At 37.6% G+C, this 17,197-nt stretch overlaps 1 protein-coding gene across 1 annotated transcript in view; it reads right to left on the bottom strand.

The window, feature by feature from the left end:
* The window catches only part of GALC (galactosylceramidase), a 30,213-nt gene extending 13,016 nt beyond the window's left edge, over window positions 1-17,197 (bottom strand). The window contains exons 1-7 of the mRNA XM_054400212.1: window positions 17,030-17,197; window positions 16,035-16,103; window positions 14,075-14,138; window positions 11,879-11,992; window positions 10,346-10,485; window positions 9,158-9,196; window positions 1,587-1,717 (exon numbers count right to left, since the gene is read on the bottom strand). Of these exons, the coding sequence (XP_054256187.1) occupies window positions 1,587-1,717; window positions 9,158-9,196; window positions 10,346-10,485; window positions 11,879-11,992; window positions 14,075-14,138; window positions 16,035-16,103; window positions 17,030-17,197 (725 nt within the window). The remainder of the gene's footprint in view (window positions 1-1,586; window positions 1,718-9,157; window positions 9,197-10,345; window positions 10,486-11,878; window positions 11,993-14,074; window positions 14,139-16,034; window positions 16,104-17,029) is intronic.

Genomic DNA, 17,197 nt, shown 5'->3' with positions numbered 1-17,197 from the left:
AAATTAGTCCTTAAAAGGTAGGACATGACTATAGAGTGTATAGCTCTTTTCCATTACAAAACCTTTTTACTCCAACAAGCACACCAATTTAAAAAGTACACACAGCAGTGTGTACTTTAAAAAGACCCACCCAAATGCACTAAATAAACAATTGCTACCAGATTATAGTGAGGGCTTTCACACCCAGTTATGTGCTGGATTTTTTGAACTCTATGCGATTTGTATTTGAAGAGAACACTAAATCTTGCTACAGCCCTCTTTTAGACATTTTTGCTACTCTATAGCCTCAACAACTAACACAAGGTGTGCAGCAAAGGACAGATTAGCTGGGTACAGAACAGTATGCTCTGCTCCTTCAGTAGTGAAAACAATCTTTTTACTTCACTGTAAGTGAAACCTCCAAAAAAAGGGTGACTGTAGACTCAGGAAATAATTGGTCCACTCAAAGACTGTTATAATTTGGAAAGACTTGAGTATCCTGATCAACATTTCAAGGAAAAACACCTATCTTTCTGTGATTCTGAGATGTGCACCACTAAATGTCTAGTAACCAACTGACTATCCATTATACGGGGAGAATTTCATGTCCCTGTTAAGACTGAATCAGAGCAGGAACATAAAACTTACATTTGCAATCATTTAAGCACCTACAACTTACTGAGTGCAAAACCAGTTGAGCTTCAGGAACTGACTCTGGGTGCATATTTGCAGCTGTCAAAACCATAAAGGAAGCATGCTCACTACCTGGGGGTCATGGCAACTTAAATTTACACCTGGTCGGAGCAAGTTCACAGTTGCTTTCACTTGCTGATCTACACATGATCCAAGACTCCACTTGCAAGAACCTGTCAGGATACTTTTTGTTGTTCAGGAGGGACTGATACCAGGGCACTGACTGTCTATCTGCATTTGGAGAGTAAACCTTCATTCCAGGACATCATACAGGTCAGATAGTTTTACAGTGGCTCTGAATTTAAACTAAAAGTTAATGAGCAAGTCTTACAGACATTTCCATTCAGGAGACAAGTGAGTAATCAATCTCAAATTTAGTCTTCTCCTGAAAAATATTAGCATCATATGATGAAACACAGGACTAGAAAAAAAAAAGTCAGCTGGTTTCATGCTTTCCAAACACAACCTTCCTATCAAAACAAAATGGGAACTAAGAACTAAGACATTACTGTAACTTAAAAAAGAAGCATACCCCAAATTCGTTTCTGGATCACATCCAGTTCTATAACAGATTGGTGGAAGTCAGTGATGTAAAGCTGTATACAGAAGCTCACAGGTAATTTTTTTGCATACCAAAACAGAACCAAAACAACCCTCAAAATAAAAAGATTGCCCAAAAAAACCTTCAATCCACCAACAGTGCAACCACAGGCAATAGGAATCTTCCACATAAGAGTCTCATGATTCAAATAAAGGGTTGCAGGCCATGTGATTTGTTGGTTAGTGTGAAATATAGTATCAATCCATTCATTGTAAACCTATGGAAATGTAAAGTTTTGGCTGTTCTAGTTAATCAAGACTAAGGCAAGCTATGAACAAACCATCTAGAAAAAAAACACGAGAGAACCCCCTACCCAATGACATCGACCACTCCGCGGAGCTGAGAGTCAAGCAGCAAGACAAAGGAAATGGGCTCCCACAGTCTATCGCTGGCTATGATCCTCACCTGCTGCAGACCGTGCTTATCCAATGTGTACCTCAACAGCTTGGGGAATAAAGGAGGGCAAAGAACAGAGAGAAGAGACAAATAAAAGAACGTTTTTTGAATTATCAAAAAATTTATACTGGGAAAGGCAGCATCTTCTTCAGCACTATTTGAACGTATTTCAAAAACAAATCATGTTCCAATTTTTGGTTTTTCATCTTGGACAGCAACTGTTACACGAAGATTATCAAGCACAAAGTGGCTTTCAAGAAGGACACCTTCTTCCTCTACCATGTCAAATCACAAAGTACATAACAAGGAAATTTGAAAAACATTTGGTTCTTATAAGACTGCAGATAAAGACAAAGCATACCACATTTCATGCAAGATACTACACTTGCAGATTAGCCATTTAGATGTTACAGTGCTAAGGGTTAGGCTACAAGGACAACATAGAGGACAAGAACAACTGAATTGTAACTCATAAACCTTGTGTAAGTACAGTAAACATTTAATTAAGGAGTTGATTGCTCCTGTTATCCATACTAATACTGAAGCAACACAAATGAGATCAGCTTTTCCTAAACACAACCAATACAAGAAACAAGAAAAACTCCAGACACATGCACACCTTATTACTCAATTGCATTTTATTTCAAGTTTTAAAATTGCAACCACTATACACTTGCCTAGAGACATTTTAAAGCCTCAAGACGCAGTGAAACAAATCTGAAATGTCACACAAGACAGTCTAACAATGTAGGTTCTTGAAGTCCAGAGTCACCTAAACAGTGTTTGCTGTACTTGTAAGTTCAGATAATATGAAATGCCCAACTACCTTCAAATCATTCTGTGTAATTCTACTACGTATCACGTTTTCTAACAGGGAACACTACCAGCAGGAAACAGCACTGCAAGATTATTTTTTTCCACAGATCAGAATCTGAACTAGCATATGTGCAGTCCAACAGTAGCCTGAAATATCAAGATTTCCTGCCCCAAAGTACCTTGAACACAATGTTAGTATTACTTCTGCATTTGTATTTTCCTGTTACTTCTTGCATTAGAATAAGGTGGTACTTGGTTTGCACACATAATATACATGCAAAGGCTAAAGTTTTTGCAATGAGGGGAAATAGTTTTAACATCTGTCTTCCAAAAGGAGGATCTGAAAAACTACAGGGCCATCTATCTAGCCTCAGTCCCCAGAAAGGTTACAGAGCAAGTCTTCCAGGAAGCCATTTTCAAGCACAAGAAGGATAGGAGGATGACTGGGAGCAGCACCCTGAATTTACTAAGGGCAAATCACACCTGACAAACATGACTGCTTTCCACAAGATGACTACCTGTTTAAGCAAGTTGAAATCAATGGATGTCATATACAGGGGATAAAGCTTCACTGAAAAGCAAATGGCATCAAGGTAAAAATTACCTAATGCAAAAATAAAGAAAGGTAAAAGGACAATTAAAGGAAACAAAGAAAGGGAAAGATTGGTTATTTTCTATGGATGGATGCCACTTCAATTAGCTTGACAACTTCTAAATAAAACAATTTAAAATTTAGCTTCAGGTTTCTATTCCAAACCAGAAGAACAAGTCAGACAAATGGTTATACTTGAGATTACAGAGCAATGTACAGAAAAGTGTTTCTCTGAAAACAATTTAAGACTGTTTAACGGAAAAGGACTGATTAGCAGATTTTGCAACAACTAGAGACCATTATCTAAGAGACGTGTGCTTTTAATGTTCTGACCATTTTGAAGGACAGACACTTAAATACTATCTTGTTCTAGGTCAGCAAGAACTCTTGGACAGTTTGTGCCTTGAAGTCAGCACTGGCAGAGAAACATGGTGTTCTCATTTTGCACTAACCTTAATTTCTTGATAGATAACAACACTACTGCACAGGAAATATTCTACTATCTCTTTGGGTTTTGTAATCATCAGGGGTGGGGGAGTCAGGAAAAAAAAAAATCTGTATGGCGTTCGAGAAAAAATTCTGATAAAGAGAACTTCCATCTCAAAGAACAACTAATACATGTCTATAGTCCTAAAGTCTACAAACAGAAATAGGTACTCCTAGCCTTGGTTCCTTCTGGCTGTTAAAAAAATAAGCTGCGCACACTTAGCACAGAAACTTCATTCTGCAAGTTTCATTGCATTGCAAATCATAACTAAAAACACCTCCCAATGCACTGTAACTTGCTGAGGTGAAAGTCTTTCTTAACCTAAGAAACATGTAAGTTTCCAAACCAAATTAGTTACTCAGTGATGACATTATAGTTGGCATTTCTCAGGCAGACACTTCCAGGTGATCAGTGTTTACAAGCTCAACACATAAAAGGCATTTACAAAATCCCTGCTTAACTGGCCTTTGAACCAAGCATTAATTTAAACAACTATGAGCGTATCGAACCCAATGGTTTTAAACTGAAAGAGGGGAGATTTCGACTAGATAAGGAAGAAATTTTTACAAAGAGGTTTGTGAAACATTGGAACAGGTTGCCCAGAGAGGATGTAGGAGACGTCTCCTATTCCTGGAGACATTCTCAAGGTCAGGTTGAATGTGGCTCTGAGCAACCCAATCTAGTTTAAGATGATTGTGTGTTATGGTTTGGAGCTGGTAACTGCTGCAGTATTGAACTAGATGATCTTTAAAGACCTCTGACAACACAAAACATTCTAAGATTCTACATGTTACACTAGTGACCACAAGCATGCTTTTATCACTGCCACATAAGGTTAACAGAGGTAAGCAAGTTAACAGATGTAACGCAAGTTAATAATTCATACACTTATAGGTCATTTCCACTAGGAACATGCTATAATTTTTTTTAAACTTTTTATAGTTTTAAAAAATCAGAGATTATCAAGAAAGCAAGAACAGCAGAATAAGTATCAAGCCAGCCCACAGAAGAAAGGTACTAAGAAAGCGTATTGTGGAGCAAGAGTGAAGGCAAATCATCAAGTTGCCATTTTCTAGAACAACGGTGGGCATTCCTCACTGCAAAAACTGAAACAGGTTTTATTAGCTAGTTAGCTGTATGTGTAAACAAACTAAAAATCAATGAACAAAGCAAAACCAGAAGCCCACAAAACTTTGGATGCTCATCTTTACTTGTACTTTCTTGTCTGTGTGTGTGCTTCTAATACTGTTACCAGATATAAACAACAAACAGAACCTCTTAGTCTTAGGACATGACCAGAGAAATCTCAAGCAAAGCAAAGGATATGTAAGAGGAAAAGTCCAGTACGAAGTTTCAGTGTGAAGGTTCAAGTTCACCTGGAATTAAAACTGACTGCAGACCAAGAATTCAGCCCTAAGGTTTTTCTGACTTTCAAGATACATGTGCAGATCAGCTAGAAGTCTCCTGTCATTCCCTAGTGCAAAGGTAAGAAGCCTAAAAAATAGCTCCTAAAGAAATGATGGAGGAGTGGTAAGGTTACTTTGTGCATGTACTGAACTGGAAGAAGAGTACACTGTACATGATGATGAAAAAACCCCATAACCCTGGAAATGGCTAGAAGTATGAAATAAGAACATGCAACTTCTCAAAATAGAGATGAAGACTTACAGAAATGAAGCAATAAGCAACGTGTAAAACTCCTCCCTTCTCCCACACTTACCCGACTACCTCAACAGCATCATTAAGATAGGGATCAACTATCATCTCCTTTGAAACGTTCCAATCTCCATCTGCAGCGATGATGCCAATGTTCCTTAGACCCAGTCTGTCCAAAGACTGTCGAAGTACCTTAGTAATAGATAACACCACTTAAAGTACAGCCTTCATCAAACAGGCAGCATGAAAATTTAAGGCTGAAAACAATTTAAGAACTGTAGGAGGAGTTGGTGGAAGTGTCCCTTCAAAATGAGATGGATAAGAGAAGTCCTCACTTGTCAAAGAAGAGTCATAAAGACAACTAAGACTAAGTTAATGCTATGTATTCTTAACATTCATTGCACAAAAATGGGCTTCTCATCACTTGGATTACTTTTGACACCCTCTGAGTATACATGTACTCCACTCGAACACTCACGACATACTAACTCCATCAACTGCATGTAATTCATCACATATAAGTAATGGTGTCACCATGAAGTCAGTGACACTAAGATGATCTAAAAATTATGAGTGGCTGGAGTATGGAAGTGGCTATACCTACCTAAATAATTAGAAGTAAAAGTTAACCTGAACCTCCCCCCAAAAAAAGTATATTGAGAAAACAGAAAATAGGAAAGAACAAAAAACTTTGCCAAACATCTGTTTCAAGTGAAGAGCACCTAAGCTTTCTTTTCATAGGTTGAACTAAAAAAATACTGGATGTTCTAAGCATAATTAGGCTTACTATTTGGCTCTCATACTTCTCACTGATTTTCAGGAATGTAATACAGAAAACTGAAATTACGTATTTACAACAAAACTGAGTGCAGTCAACTTTGAACTCTAACATGCCAGAAGAAGAGAATTCCTATTCTCTCTTTCTAGCTTCTCCTTACTGTTTTGCTGTGAAGGATTATAAACCTCTCATATATGCCTGTGGAACTTCTTAGACCAAATACACCCAGCTCTAACAGTTAAGAATGAATCACGCTTATATGTGGCTCTTACAAAAGCCTATTTTATCTGAACAAAGATAAAATATGAAAAGAAAAATGAAATAACTACTTTCAGCAGCTCCCACATACAGTTGCATCTGAAAAAGACATCAGTCCACAGTCAAAAAATCCTTTTTTTCAGTCATGTATATAAAGGAATGATGCACTGTGTGCAATTAGTGTGCATGCACACACGCATAAGATAGTTTTTTCCAACCATTTCAAGACCAGTAGTCATGAATCCATAACTAATTTCTTGGAATAGCTATGAGCAATGTGAAGGAGAATAGGGAGCATTTCTCTTTTGACTTGTAGTCAAATAAGGACACAAAGCGAAGTCGAAGTGTTGGTGACAATGAAAGCCTAGATCTAAAGGATATAGAACTTAAGGAAAAAAAGTAGCAATTAAGTTCAGCTGCTTGAAGCCTTTGAAGCATAAATTTTTAACAGTAGAAATACTTATAGTAAGGCCCTTGCAATTTAAATTTTCTAGCTAGATTAGAGCTAATAGATGCCATGTGACAATAGACTAAAAGAATGAATGGTGTTAAATAAAAAGCCTTATATCACTCTACATACAATGGAGGAAAGGCTGACATTAAGATCTAATTTTAAAGTAAGCATTTAGCTCTAGAAGCCAAAAAGCTGTCTCAATCCAACAGCAATTAAAAAGCTAACAAGTAGAATGACACGCCTACACTTGACAATTTATTCTCCGTGTTGGTTCTCCACATATTAGGAAGCCAAGACAAACAGATGACAAAGCCTCTAGGTGACATGGCATAGGACTGAGAAAAACAGATCCTTCTATTTCTTACAAGACATACAGAATGGTAGGAAACCAGTTTTTAAGGAAGAGCCAATCAGTGATACAGGCAAATAAAATTTATAGTAAGATCTGCCTTCTCTCTGATGATTCTTTTTACACAGGGCTCACTCTTGTTGGCATTCTAAGCACTCTAACATCTAGTCAAAGAAGAAATAAAACTTGAGGCTCATAAAAAATAAGTCTAATGGAAAAAAACAAACCAACAAATGCAAACAACAACAAAAAAAACCCCAAGCATTCACTATGGATCTTCCACCTTACTTACATTGTTTTATTTTAGCCTGCAAACAAGTGTTTTCATTTCTGTTGGATTCTGCTTCTCTAATATACTTAAGGAACTAGAGATTTCCATTTAAAGTACATACACACATTTTCACCTCCTCCCCTAGAAGGCTACTAGACCCCCTAGTGACTTTTCCATTTCACCATAGCTTTAAGAAAAGTTAGGTATGGTTTGTACTGAACACACTGCGATGGGATATTTTACCAGGATTCTAATCACACTCACTGAACAAGTTTAGACAGGAATTTACCTTCGCTAGCAAAATCTGAAGCATCTACACATTGTTCACTGGTTTTGTTACTCAGCTTGCCCAAAGAAATGAGACAGCTTGACATAGATGCCATGATAGCCTGTGTCATACTGCACTGTATTTGTATTTTCTCTGGAAGAATTTTGTAACTCAGTCAAAAACTCCAGCACCAAACCTGTGTCCAAAAGGAAGTCTAGAAGCCTACAAAAATGAAATTCTAGAAAATACCTTTAATGAAACTAGAAGTGAAGTATATACAATTTGGTCTAAGACATGGTAAGATGTGAAAATTATCATGGTGGCAGAGGACACAGTACATCAGATTAAAATGCATGTTTGACTAACATTTGTTAACAAGAAACCCATAAAGCTGGATATAAAGTATTCCTCTTCCTTGGTACAAGGTGTATGACCAGCATAGACCTTTCTGACAGTGCTTCCTGCCCTTTCTCAAAGCATTGCACAAATCATAGGAAGCAGCTGGAAGGGTATTCATGTAATTCTACATTCTAGGAAATCTAATTTTTAAAGTAGATCTTTTATAGGACAGCACTCTTAGTTTTCAGGAGTAGGCAGAACTTTATGTATTGCAGCCTCATGATAAATACTTTTTTTTTAATGTAATGTCAAGTTTCCTTTATCATTTATTAGAACTAGTCATTGAACAAACTAACTACAGAAATTGCCAAGGACAAATGATGTGACTAACCTCATTCAGTGTACACAAGCTGTAAGAACTGAAATGTTTCAAGTAGACACTAATTTTCTAAAGAAAATGGGATCCAATTCCTGCTGAGTTCTGGTTTTCTACACACTCAATTTAAGTCTTATTTGCTTTTTAAAAAGAGGAAATTCTACTGTTTCTTAGCCTCAAAGCAGAAATAAGGAAATGAACAAAGCAGAAGCTTGTACTTCAAGATTCAACTTCATTGTAACATAACAAAAAGATGTGCATTTTCCAAGAAGGACAGAGGAACAGCAGGGGCAGACAGCGGTGAGAGATACTAGAGAACTCAAGGTTTGTTATGTGAAATACTCTGTTCTTCCAACTTTTTCAGAACAGGAGGGCCTGAATTTTGCACCACTGAAAAACTTATTTTCCATAAAATAAGAACCTGAAGCTTTATAGCAATAATTTAAGGGCATTACATCCACTGGAATTTTGTTACAGGATTTTAAGTAATCCTGGATTTTGGATTTACAACCACATCCATGCCAGCACAAAGATGACAAATTTGCATGATTTCAGTAGCATTAACTGGAGCTTCCATTAAAACACAGAGGTCCCAAACATTTAGCATATACTCACACACTTAAAAGTTCAAAATAACAGTTTCAGACACACAGAAAAAGTAAAGAAACAAAAAATCTAATCTGATCCTGTTGAACTGCCACACCTGCAACTACAAGAGTTCAGTAAGTGAAGTAGGATTAAGGTCGTTTTTCTAGGCAAATTCAGAAAAGCTACCTTTTTTTTTTTTACGTATTATAACAAAGACAAATGTGTCACTATAGAGAAATAAGAATAAAATACATACCTTAATATATTTGCTATTAAATGCTCTTTCATTCCATATCTATAAAGGGAAAGTAAAAAGCCATTTAGAAAAGTCAGGATGTGACAACACATAAGGAAAAAAGTTATTTACACATATGTAAGATTATACAATCCATTAATGAAGAGCATGGGTTCGTTTTGCTACAATGAATGCTCTGGTTTTGTTACCAGCTCTTCAGGGGAAAATGCTATATGAAGGTTCAAAATAGCTGCTTGTCTATCAGTCTGTAAGGTATACTGATTGGCTTCATGCTGAAAAGAATTCTAGAGCTGCTTGAGCTCAACAATGGTAGCCATGTTACACCTGACTATTACCAATAGATCTACAGCTTGTTAGAAAACACTGAAGAACACATTGTGGCTTCAAGTTATGGTCCTAATGAATGGGCCCTATTATAGGAAAGCTAGAATAAACATATATTGAACTATTGCCTACAATTTCAATGACTCTTAAAAACTTCTAACTTACACAGTACTATATCCATACTTGAACATGTGAGAGATCCAGCATAATTTAAGTAAAGAGACAAAACCATCTCACAGAATCACAGAATAGTAGGGGTTGAAAGGGACCTCCTGCTAAAGCACTTTTTGCCTAGATCGATTTGCACAGGAACGTGTCCAAGCAAGTTTTGGAAGTCTCCAGAGGAGACTGCACATACTCTTTGGGCAGCCTATTCCAGTGCTCTGTCACCCTTAAAGGAAAGTTCTTCCTTATGTTTAGGTGGAACATGTTGCTCTGGATATTTCATCTTCTATAGAAACAGCATTTAAGCTCAACACAACTGTGACCAATAAAACACAACTAGAAACACCTTTAATTTCTAAGCAGAACATGAACCCTGTGACTCAGTCATCACTAAAGACAAAAGTATTGCTCTGTAAGGATAGATTACCCAACCATCTACAAGCAGACAGTTTCTTGCAGATGGGATTTGTTCTAGGAACTGGAAAGGCAGGAGACTAAGCATTTTACACTGGTTCTGTTTTAATGGCCATTATTGCACAAAGTCTGTAAACTAACATGTCTCCCTTTCCCCTAGCAACAGAAAAAGCCAAAACTGCCATTGCAAAACAATTTCTCTTCCTATGATTCTCTTCAAATAATTAACAAAGACTTTAGGAATAAAGACAGATAATAACATAAAGGACCTTTTGCTTTACTGACCCCAATATAATCAATGTCCAAATCATGATACTGTTTAGCTCCCAATATCCAAGAAACAATATAGTAAGCAGTGACATCTGGATAGTCATAGGGCCAGTTTTCACCCTTTCCTATCCACCCTGGAAATGTCCATGGTAATCCTGGAAAGTAAGAAAAAACAACAAATAAGCAGCTGGTGTACTCAGCAAGCTTCAACAGCGAGTTGCCATTTCTTCTACCTAAAATAAAGGAGTCAATAAGCACTTCAAACTCACATAGTTCCAGTGAAGAAAATAAAACATAACTTATGTAACTGGCAAGTATGCCCAACTATAAATGGTGATCAAACATCAGTATCTATGAGAGGTTTTTTAAGCTAGAAAACCTTCACTACTAGAGAACTGTCTACATATAATCCTTCAATTGTATGGCACTAGCTCTAACAGGTTTAAAATTCCAAAGATTTTAGGATAAAAATTTGCAAAAAGTTATAGATAAAGGATCAATACTGAACATGAAAAATCATTAATCTCCTGAATATGAATTCCAGAAGTGACAATCTGATTGTAATAAAGGAAGAAAGATTAGGATCACGAAAAAGCATGTCCAAGCGTCAGCTTCTTGTAGCGAATATGAACAAATTAACCTAAACAGATTCTGCTGAGTTTTCATCTGACTTCATACAAGACACCACAGGCTAATTCAAAAGCCTATCCTCCTTCATTTGTTGGGAAATTGATCTGAGGGAAGAGGGAGGTTTTCAATAATCACATCAGTCACAGACAGTAAGCTTACTGTTTGTCACAGTGCTTGACTAGCATATCCTGCCCCAGACATGGAGCTGGATATGGCAAAGCCTGATCCTTGAAAGAGGGGAGATTAGATCTTTAAGTTTATAGATTTCTTACCTTGTTTCACGTAAAATACATGGTATAAAGCATATCCATTACAATCTAGGGTTACACGTTTGTACTGTAACACTATGCACACAATCCACAATCAAAACAAAGAAACTCCTCTTACAGCTCAACTACGTACATAAGACAAATCAGAAGATAAGATCCACAGCAGGGGGGAAGAGGTCATGGATTTGTAGTAAGAACCTATAATGGAATGTACTGTGTACAAAATTAACAGATTTATGCTTTTTGTAAGTTTACTTTATCCTTCCAAAATTTTTACTCCATTACTCAGAAACTCAATTCTCAAACTAAATCATTTATGATCATTGCTGTGATATAGTCTAAACATTAATGTTACTTGAAACAACCAAATGCTTTAGAGAGTCATTTCATATCCTATGCTGCTTGTTACACTATTCCTTAAAGCAGCACAACATAAGAATGTTGTGCAACTGTAACTAAGTTCAAGTGTAACAAAGTGTAACTGTAACGAAGTCCAAGTGAACCATCAAGGCAAGCTTACTAAACGCTAGAGATTTTAATTTGTCTAAGGTAACATCAAAACATCTGCCTATTAGAATAATTTTGCTAATTAAGGGTCAAATATGTAATTTTGCTGAGCACTCGAATTCTAATATTTGAAGGAGCTTACCAATCATTTTAATTTTGGGGTTCCTCTTCTTAGCTTCTTTCATCAGCCACCATTCATAGCCCCGGAAGTAGTTCTCATCATTTTCATAGTGCATATGGGAGGGTTCAGTACCATCTAGGAAGGAAAGAGACAGGCAGCTCACAATTATCTTCTGTGTCATACATTGTAATGTTTGCTGTATTGTTCACTGCCATAGTATGTAAGCACATACCTCCGACGTGGTTCACATATTCTTTGGTATATATGCCAAAGCAAAGCAGGAGGTGGAGGGGGAGAACATGCTACCTTCATTCTTAGCATATTAATTCTTGGGCATTTTATATCCCTAGCTATGACAACACAAAGTCTATACTCATTATCTTGGCACAACAACCACAAGGAGAGTTACAGAATTAAGAACAAAAAAAAAAAATTTAAAGATTGTAGGAAAAAAATTAAAGATTGTAGAAGCAGGTTATATCTAAACAAAAAGAAAACAAAAGAAGGTTCTACTATGTTTCTTCTGTAGAAGACAAGTCTAGGGATAGAAAAGAAAAACTGTTATGAAAGTTTTCATTAACAGGAAATATTTTGCTTTTGTAGTAAAGATCTAATTTGTAATTTCCATGATGTTCTGCAACTGCTGGAAGACATTTGGAATTGAATGTTATGCACTAAATTCCCTCAGGCAAAGGTGAGAAAAGAAAGAGGGGTGGCGGGGCGGGGGGGGAAGCGTTGCATGCCAAGTCATTACACACAAAAGTTAATTAATAACTTGTGCATGCAACTGCAATAATTACTTATGGTAAACTATATGCCTAACTGTTCCAGAGATCTCGTGATGAGACTTTTTTTCCCCCCAATGGAGCCTGCTGAAACAGTGGATTTCATTAGAGAAAAATACAGTTGATTTGCGTTGGCGTTTTTTTTACCTCACTAACACTTCATTATTTGGAATTTCTATTTGTCAGAAACTTAGAATAACAATTACATTCCAAAATTAGACTCCTGATCACATTTGAAACGATCCTGATCATACTTCTAACATCAGAGTAAGAGCTGCAGTCTAGTGTGTTAAGTCACATGCCAGTATGCAACATTCTCCTTAGCCAGCAGCAAGCCTTTGAAGAGGAGGCCTGTGTATACATGAGGCAACTCCATTTCTCTCTAACCAGCAATTTAGTGACCAAACACTGAGCTCTTAAATCCAGTATAATAATTTTCAACATTAATTTTTCTTAAGGAAAGTAAACCAAAGAATGAAAAACAGTATTAAGTTATACTAAGGTATAATTTAAAAAGAAAAAGTTTCTAAGATTTCACAAAGACAGATGCTATGCTTTCTGTGTATTATCTGAGTCTGCTTTAAATTTATTCTTGATGTGGTCAACTTATTTATGGCAAAAAAAGAGAAAAAAAAAAGACAACGCAAACTGGCTTCCAGTCACAAGCAGTTACTAACCAGTGCCTCCTATATGTAAATAGTAGGTAGGAAAATGATGCCATTTTCATTCGCAATTGTGGCCAGCCCCAAAAAAAAAAAAAAAAAAAAAAAAAGTTTTACAGCTTGCATTGCAAAAATGATGTTAGAGAAATGCTCTGCAACTCAGAAAGCTACTGACTGGCTCTGTGCAAACTGCCTGAAAGGTTGTAGTGAGGTGCGTTTTGGTCTTTTTCCCCTAGTAACAAATGACAGGATAGGAGGAATTGGCCTCAAGTTCCGGCAAGGGAGGTTTACATTGGATATTAGAAGAAACTTTTTACTGAAAGAGTTATCAAACACTGAAATAGGCTTCCCAGAGAGGTGGCTGAATCCTCATCCCTGGAGCGTTTTAAGAGAGGCAGAGATGTAGCGCTAAAGGACATGGTTTAGTGGTGACATGGTAGTTAGATAATGGGTGCAGTCAATGATCATAAAGGTCTTTTCCAACCAAAACAATCCTATGATACTAATCTTCCCATTTTAATCTTGGAGAGGCATAAAACTAATTTACTCTAGAATGCAACTTATTAACCATATGATAGTGCAAACTGTCTCCATAGCATTAATGCAAATTTCTCCTCTACCACTTAGCTTACATTTTTTATGTTTCTCTGCAACTTCAGTACAACTACAGAATGCATCTCCATGCTTCAGCTACAGTGACACATGAAGGACACACTAATTACAGCATCACCATAATGAAAAGTTAAACCCTGCTCAGGCAAAATCCATACCTGTTGATTGTCCATCACCTCCAATCTCTACTTTGAGGATATGTAAAGAAGCACCAAAATTTGGCTAGAAATAAAGACAGAAAATCAAACAGGATTCTGCTGTTAACAAGAAGAATGCAGTAAGTTTGAAATCTTGAGGATACCAAAAATTCAATTTTTTTTTTTTGTTATATGCCAATTATAGATGCAATCCAAAATTCTGCTTCAAAACCGAATTGAGCAAGATAAATTGCACACTTATCTTTAGTCAGTTTTGCTGACCCTTGCACCTTAAAGACAGTTCTCCCCACCTGTGAGGATTTTAAATTGGTTATGCTCAAGAAAATACTGAAGCACTCTTAAAGTAACACAGGCTATATAAGAAACACAACAGCATTTTAAAGTTATTAGAAGTCAAGTTTGTTTTCCTTTAAAAATATCAAATTATTGAAGTTCATATTTCTGTAAATAATTTATTCTTGGATACAAGTTACGTTGCTCATGTGAAAGAGCATACACACAGGTCAGAAATAATCTGCTAACTGCAGGCAGAAAGGCAAAAGAGGGAAAAAAAAAAAAAAAACACACCATGCTGCAAAACAAATGGCCAGCTAGTCCACTATCCTCTTCCCCTGCTACCTGACTAGTGAAGCAGAATATGAAATACAAGCTCATAGAGGTGATTCTACTCCTAGTATGTTCATCCACCTCTTAGTGGCTTAAGAGCTGCTCAAGTCAAAAGTTGCAACTATTTAATAACCATTAATGAGCTGGCCTGGAACTACTCAATTATAATTTTGGCATCTAAAAAAAAAGATTTGAGATGAAAAAATACAGTATGATTTAAAGAAAAAAAAGAAAAAATTGCTGCATAGACAGTAGCTTTCTTGGCTTACAAGCTTTGCACTTTTTTTAAGTAAGAAAATATTGCAAGTTTACCATTTATCTTCCTGTCACTTCTGATTTTAGACATTTAATGCATTTTTTTTCCCATCCCCATCACACAAATTGAATGACATTAGAAGACAAGGTGAATGAGGCAAAGTACACCCAGGTACCTCATAATAGCTTAAGAGGTTTTAATGAAAAAACACATTAAAATTCTTGGAAAATCATGATCTCCCAGCTAGATTTTCTTTACCCACATGTCTACTGACTCCTTCAGAAAACTCATATTCTTAACACATGGCTTCAGTCTCCCAAAAACATAGGGTTTGGGACCCCAGTCACATATATGCCTTACTCTACCCTTTAAAACCAATTCATTAAACTACACGATCAATTATTCCCCTCCAGCCATCTGGATTGCACTACTTGAAAGTGACATGACATCTTCTTCCAGCAGTGTAATTTACAGTGTCAAAAGCAAAACAAATTATGACTACTTAGTGAAATAATCTTACCATATATTAAGTTGGATAACTACACAGGTTACGCTTGCTAGCCAAAGCAGCTTATGAACCAATAATGTGCACATGCCTTCTAGAGTAATTACACTTATATTTGAGACTAGTTTGGAATAGATAAGCTATTGAAACAATGCAGTCTGCATAGCCATTTTCACGTTATGTGAATCTATCTATACTCCTAAAAACAAAAAACAAATGAACAAAACAAGAAAAGTTTCAAAGACCTACTTCCTGCAATCACTATGAACGACTAAACCCCTCATTTTGGACACAAACTCAATTTAACCTTCATTAAGCCCACGTGGATGACTGAAATATGTTGAAAACATGTCTTTTTAAAACACGTAAGGAATTTTCATAATAAATTGAAGGGTCTTGAACAACATACTGATTGTCAAAAGCAACAGCTAAAATGTGAGGTTCTGATAAAAATCAGCACTAAAGTAGGTGCTTTGCAAGACAGGCATTTTCTAATTTAAAATAGCCTGAATATACCATAGGAGTTCCAACATTAGACAGTAAGGGATTCTGCATGACACTAGACATTATTGTATTAGTGAAACTGACTTTACCTTGAACAGATAATCTAAAATCTGGGACCGATAAGGTTCTTGGTAGTTCACCAGGAGTCTAGATGTGGCCTAAAACAGAAAGAAAACATGAAAAACTAACTTTCAAACGCGTAAGTACATTGCAGTTCATTAGTCTAGGACTCACACAGTTAACAAACCCACAGAAATATTTACAGCACCAGGTACTCAGCTAAACCCCAACAAAAACTCTTTTCTAACCCTTCAATCGTGCATTTCTGGTTTTGCAGTTTGCAATTGACCTGTACTCTGGTTGCCTGCAATTTACCGCAGAGTCCAGAGAACAGAAAAATAAAGACATCTTACAGACTTGACACAAGCAAAACACAGCTCCCTCACAGCAGTCTATTTCCCACACTACTCCAATCTCCCTGCTTTGGCTCGCCGTGTACTAACGGGAGCTCACGGGACACAGGCGAGCGGGTAACTCAGTAGGTCCATGCATGGGTAATAACGCTCTGAATCTCACAGCTCTCCTTGCTGAACCACAGGAAAGAGTATGACTGGCTTTTGCCTCGTCCAGCATTAGGTAGATCTGCTACAGAAAACAACAACAACAACAACAACAACAAAACACACCACCCTGGCTTAGTCCTCCTCCAACAGCACCGAGGACGCGGCGGGTACCCTGAGAAGAAAGCCGCCTGGAAGCCGGGCCCCCTGCCTGCACAGCTCCCTTCAGGGCTTCCAGGGCTCCCCATCAGAACCTCATTCCCGCCTGCTCACCCACCTGCCCACACGGCTGCCTTCAAAGTTGTCTCTCCCACCTCTCACGGCTCCTCTCAGCGACACCACACAGCCCTTACGAACTTCCTCAGCGACACCCTCCGGCCCAGGCCCTGCCAAAGCCTCGAGGGCCTGCACTGAACCCACCAAACACTCCCACCGACGGAATCCCCCAGCCAAGTGTCTGTTAGAACCAGAGAACATTAGTATCACAGCATCATAGGAGCCCCACGCCCGCCGGCGCCGCTCACCCCGCCGCCGCTGACAGCCCCGATCCCGTCGAATTGTCTGCCCAGCCCAGCTGCATCGTCAAGTACATAGGTGGCCGTCGAGATTGCAGCGGCACCAACCCCGAGGGGCCCGGGGCCCCAGCTGCAGCCAAGCAGAAGCCAACCCCACAGCAGAGCCGCACACCCCAT

The sequence above is a fragment of the Indicator indicator genome, chromosome 4 (assembly GCF_027791375.1).
Source record: "Indicator indicator isolate 239-I01 chromosome 4, UM_Iind_1.1, whole genome shotgun sequence".
Classification (NCBI taxonomy): Eukaryota; Metazoa; Chordata; class Aves; order Piciformes; family Indicatoridae; genus Indicator; species Indicator indicator.
The sequence above is the reverse complement of the archived record's forward strand: the minus strand, read 5'-3'. Positions and strand labels throughout refer to the sequence as shown.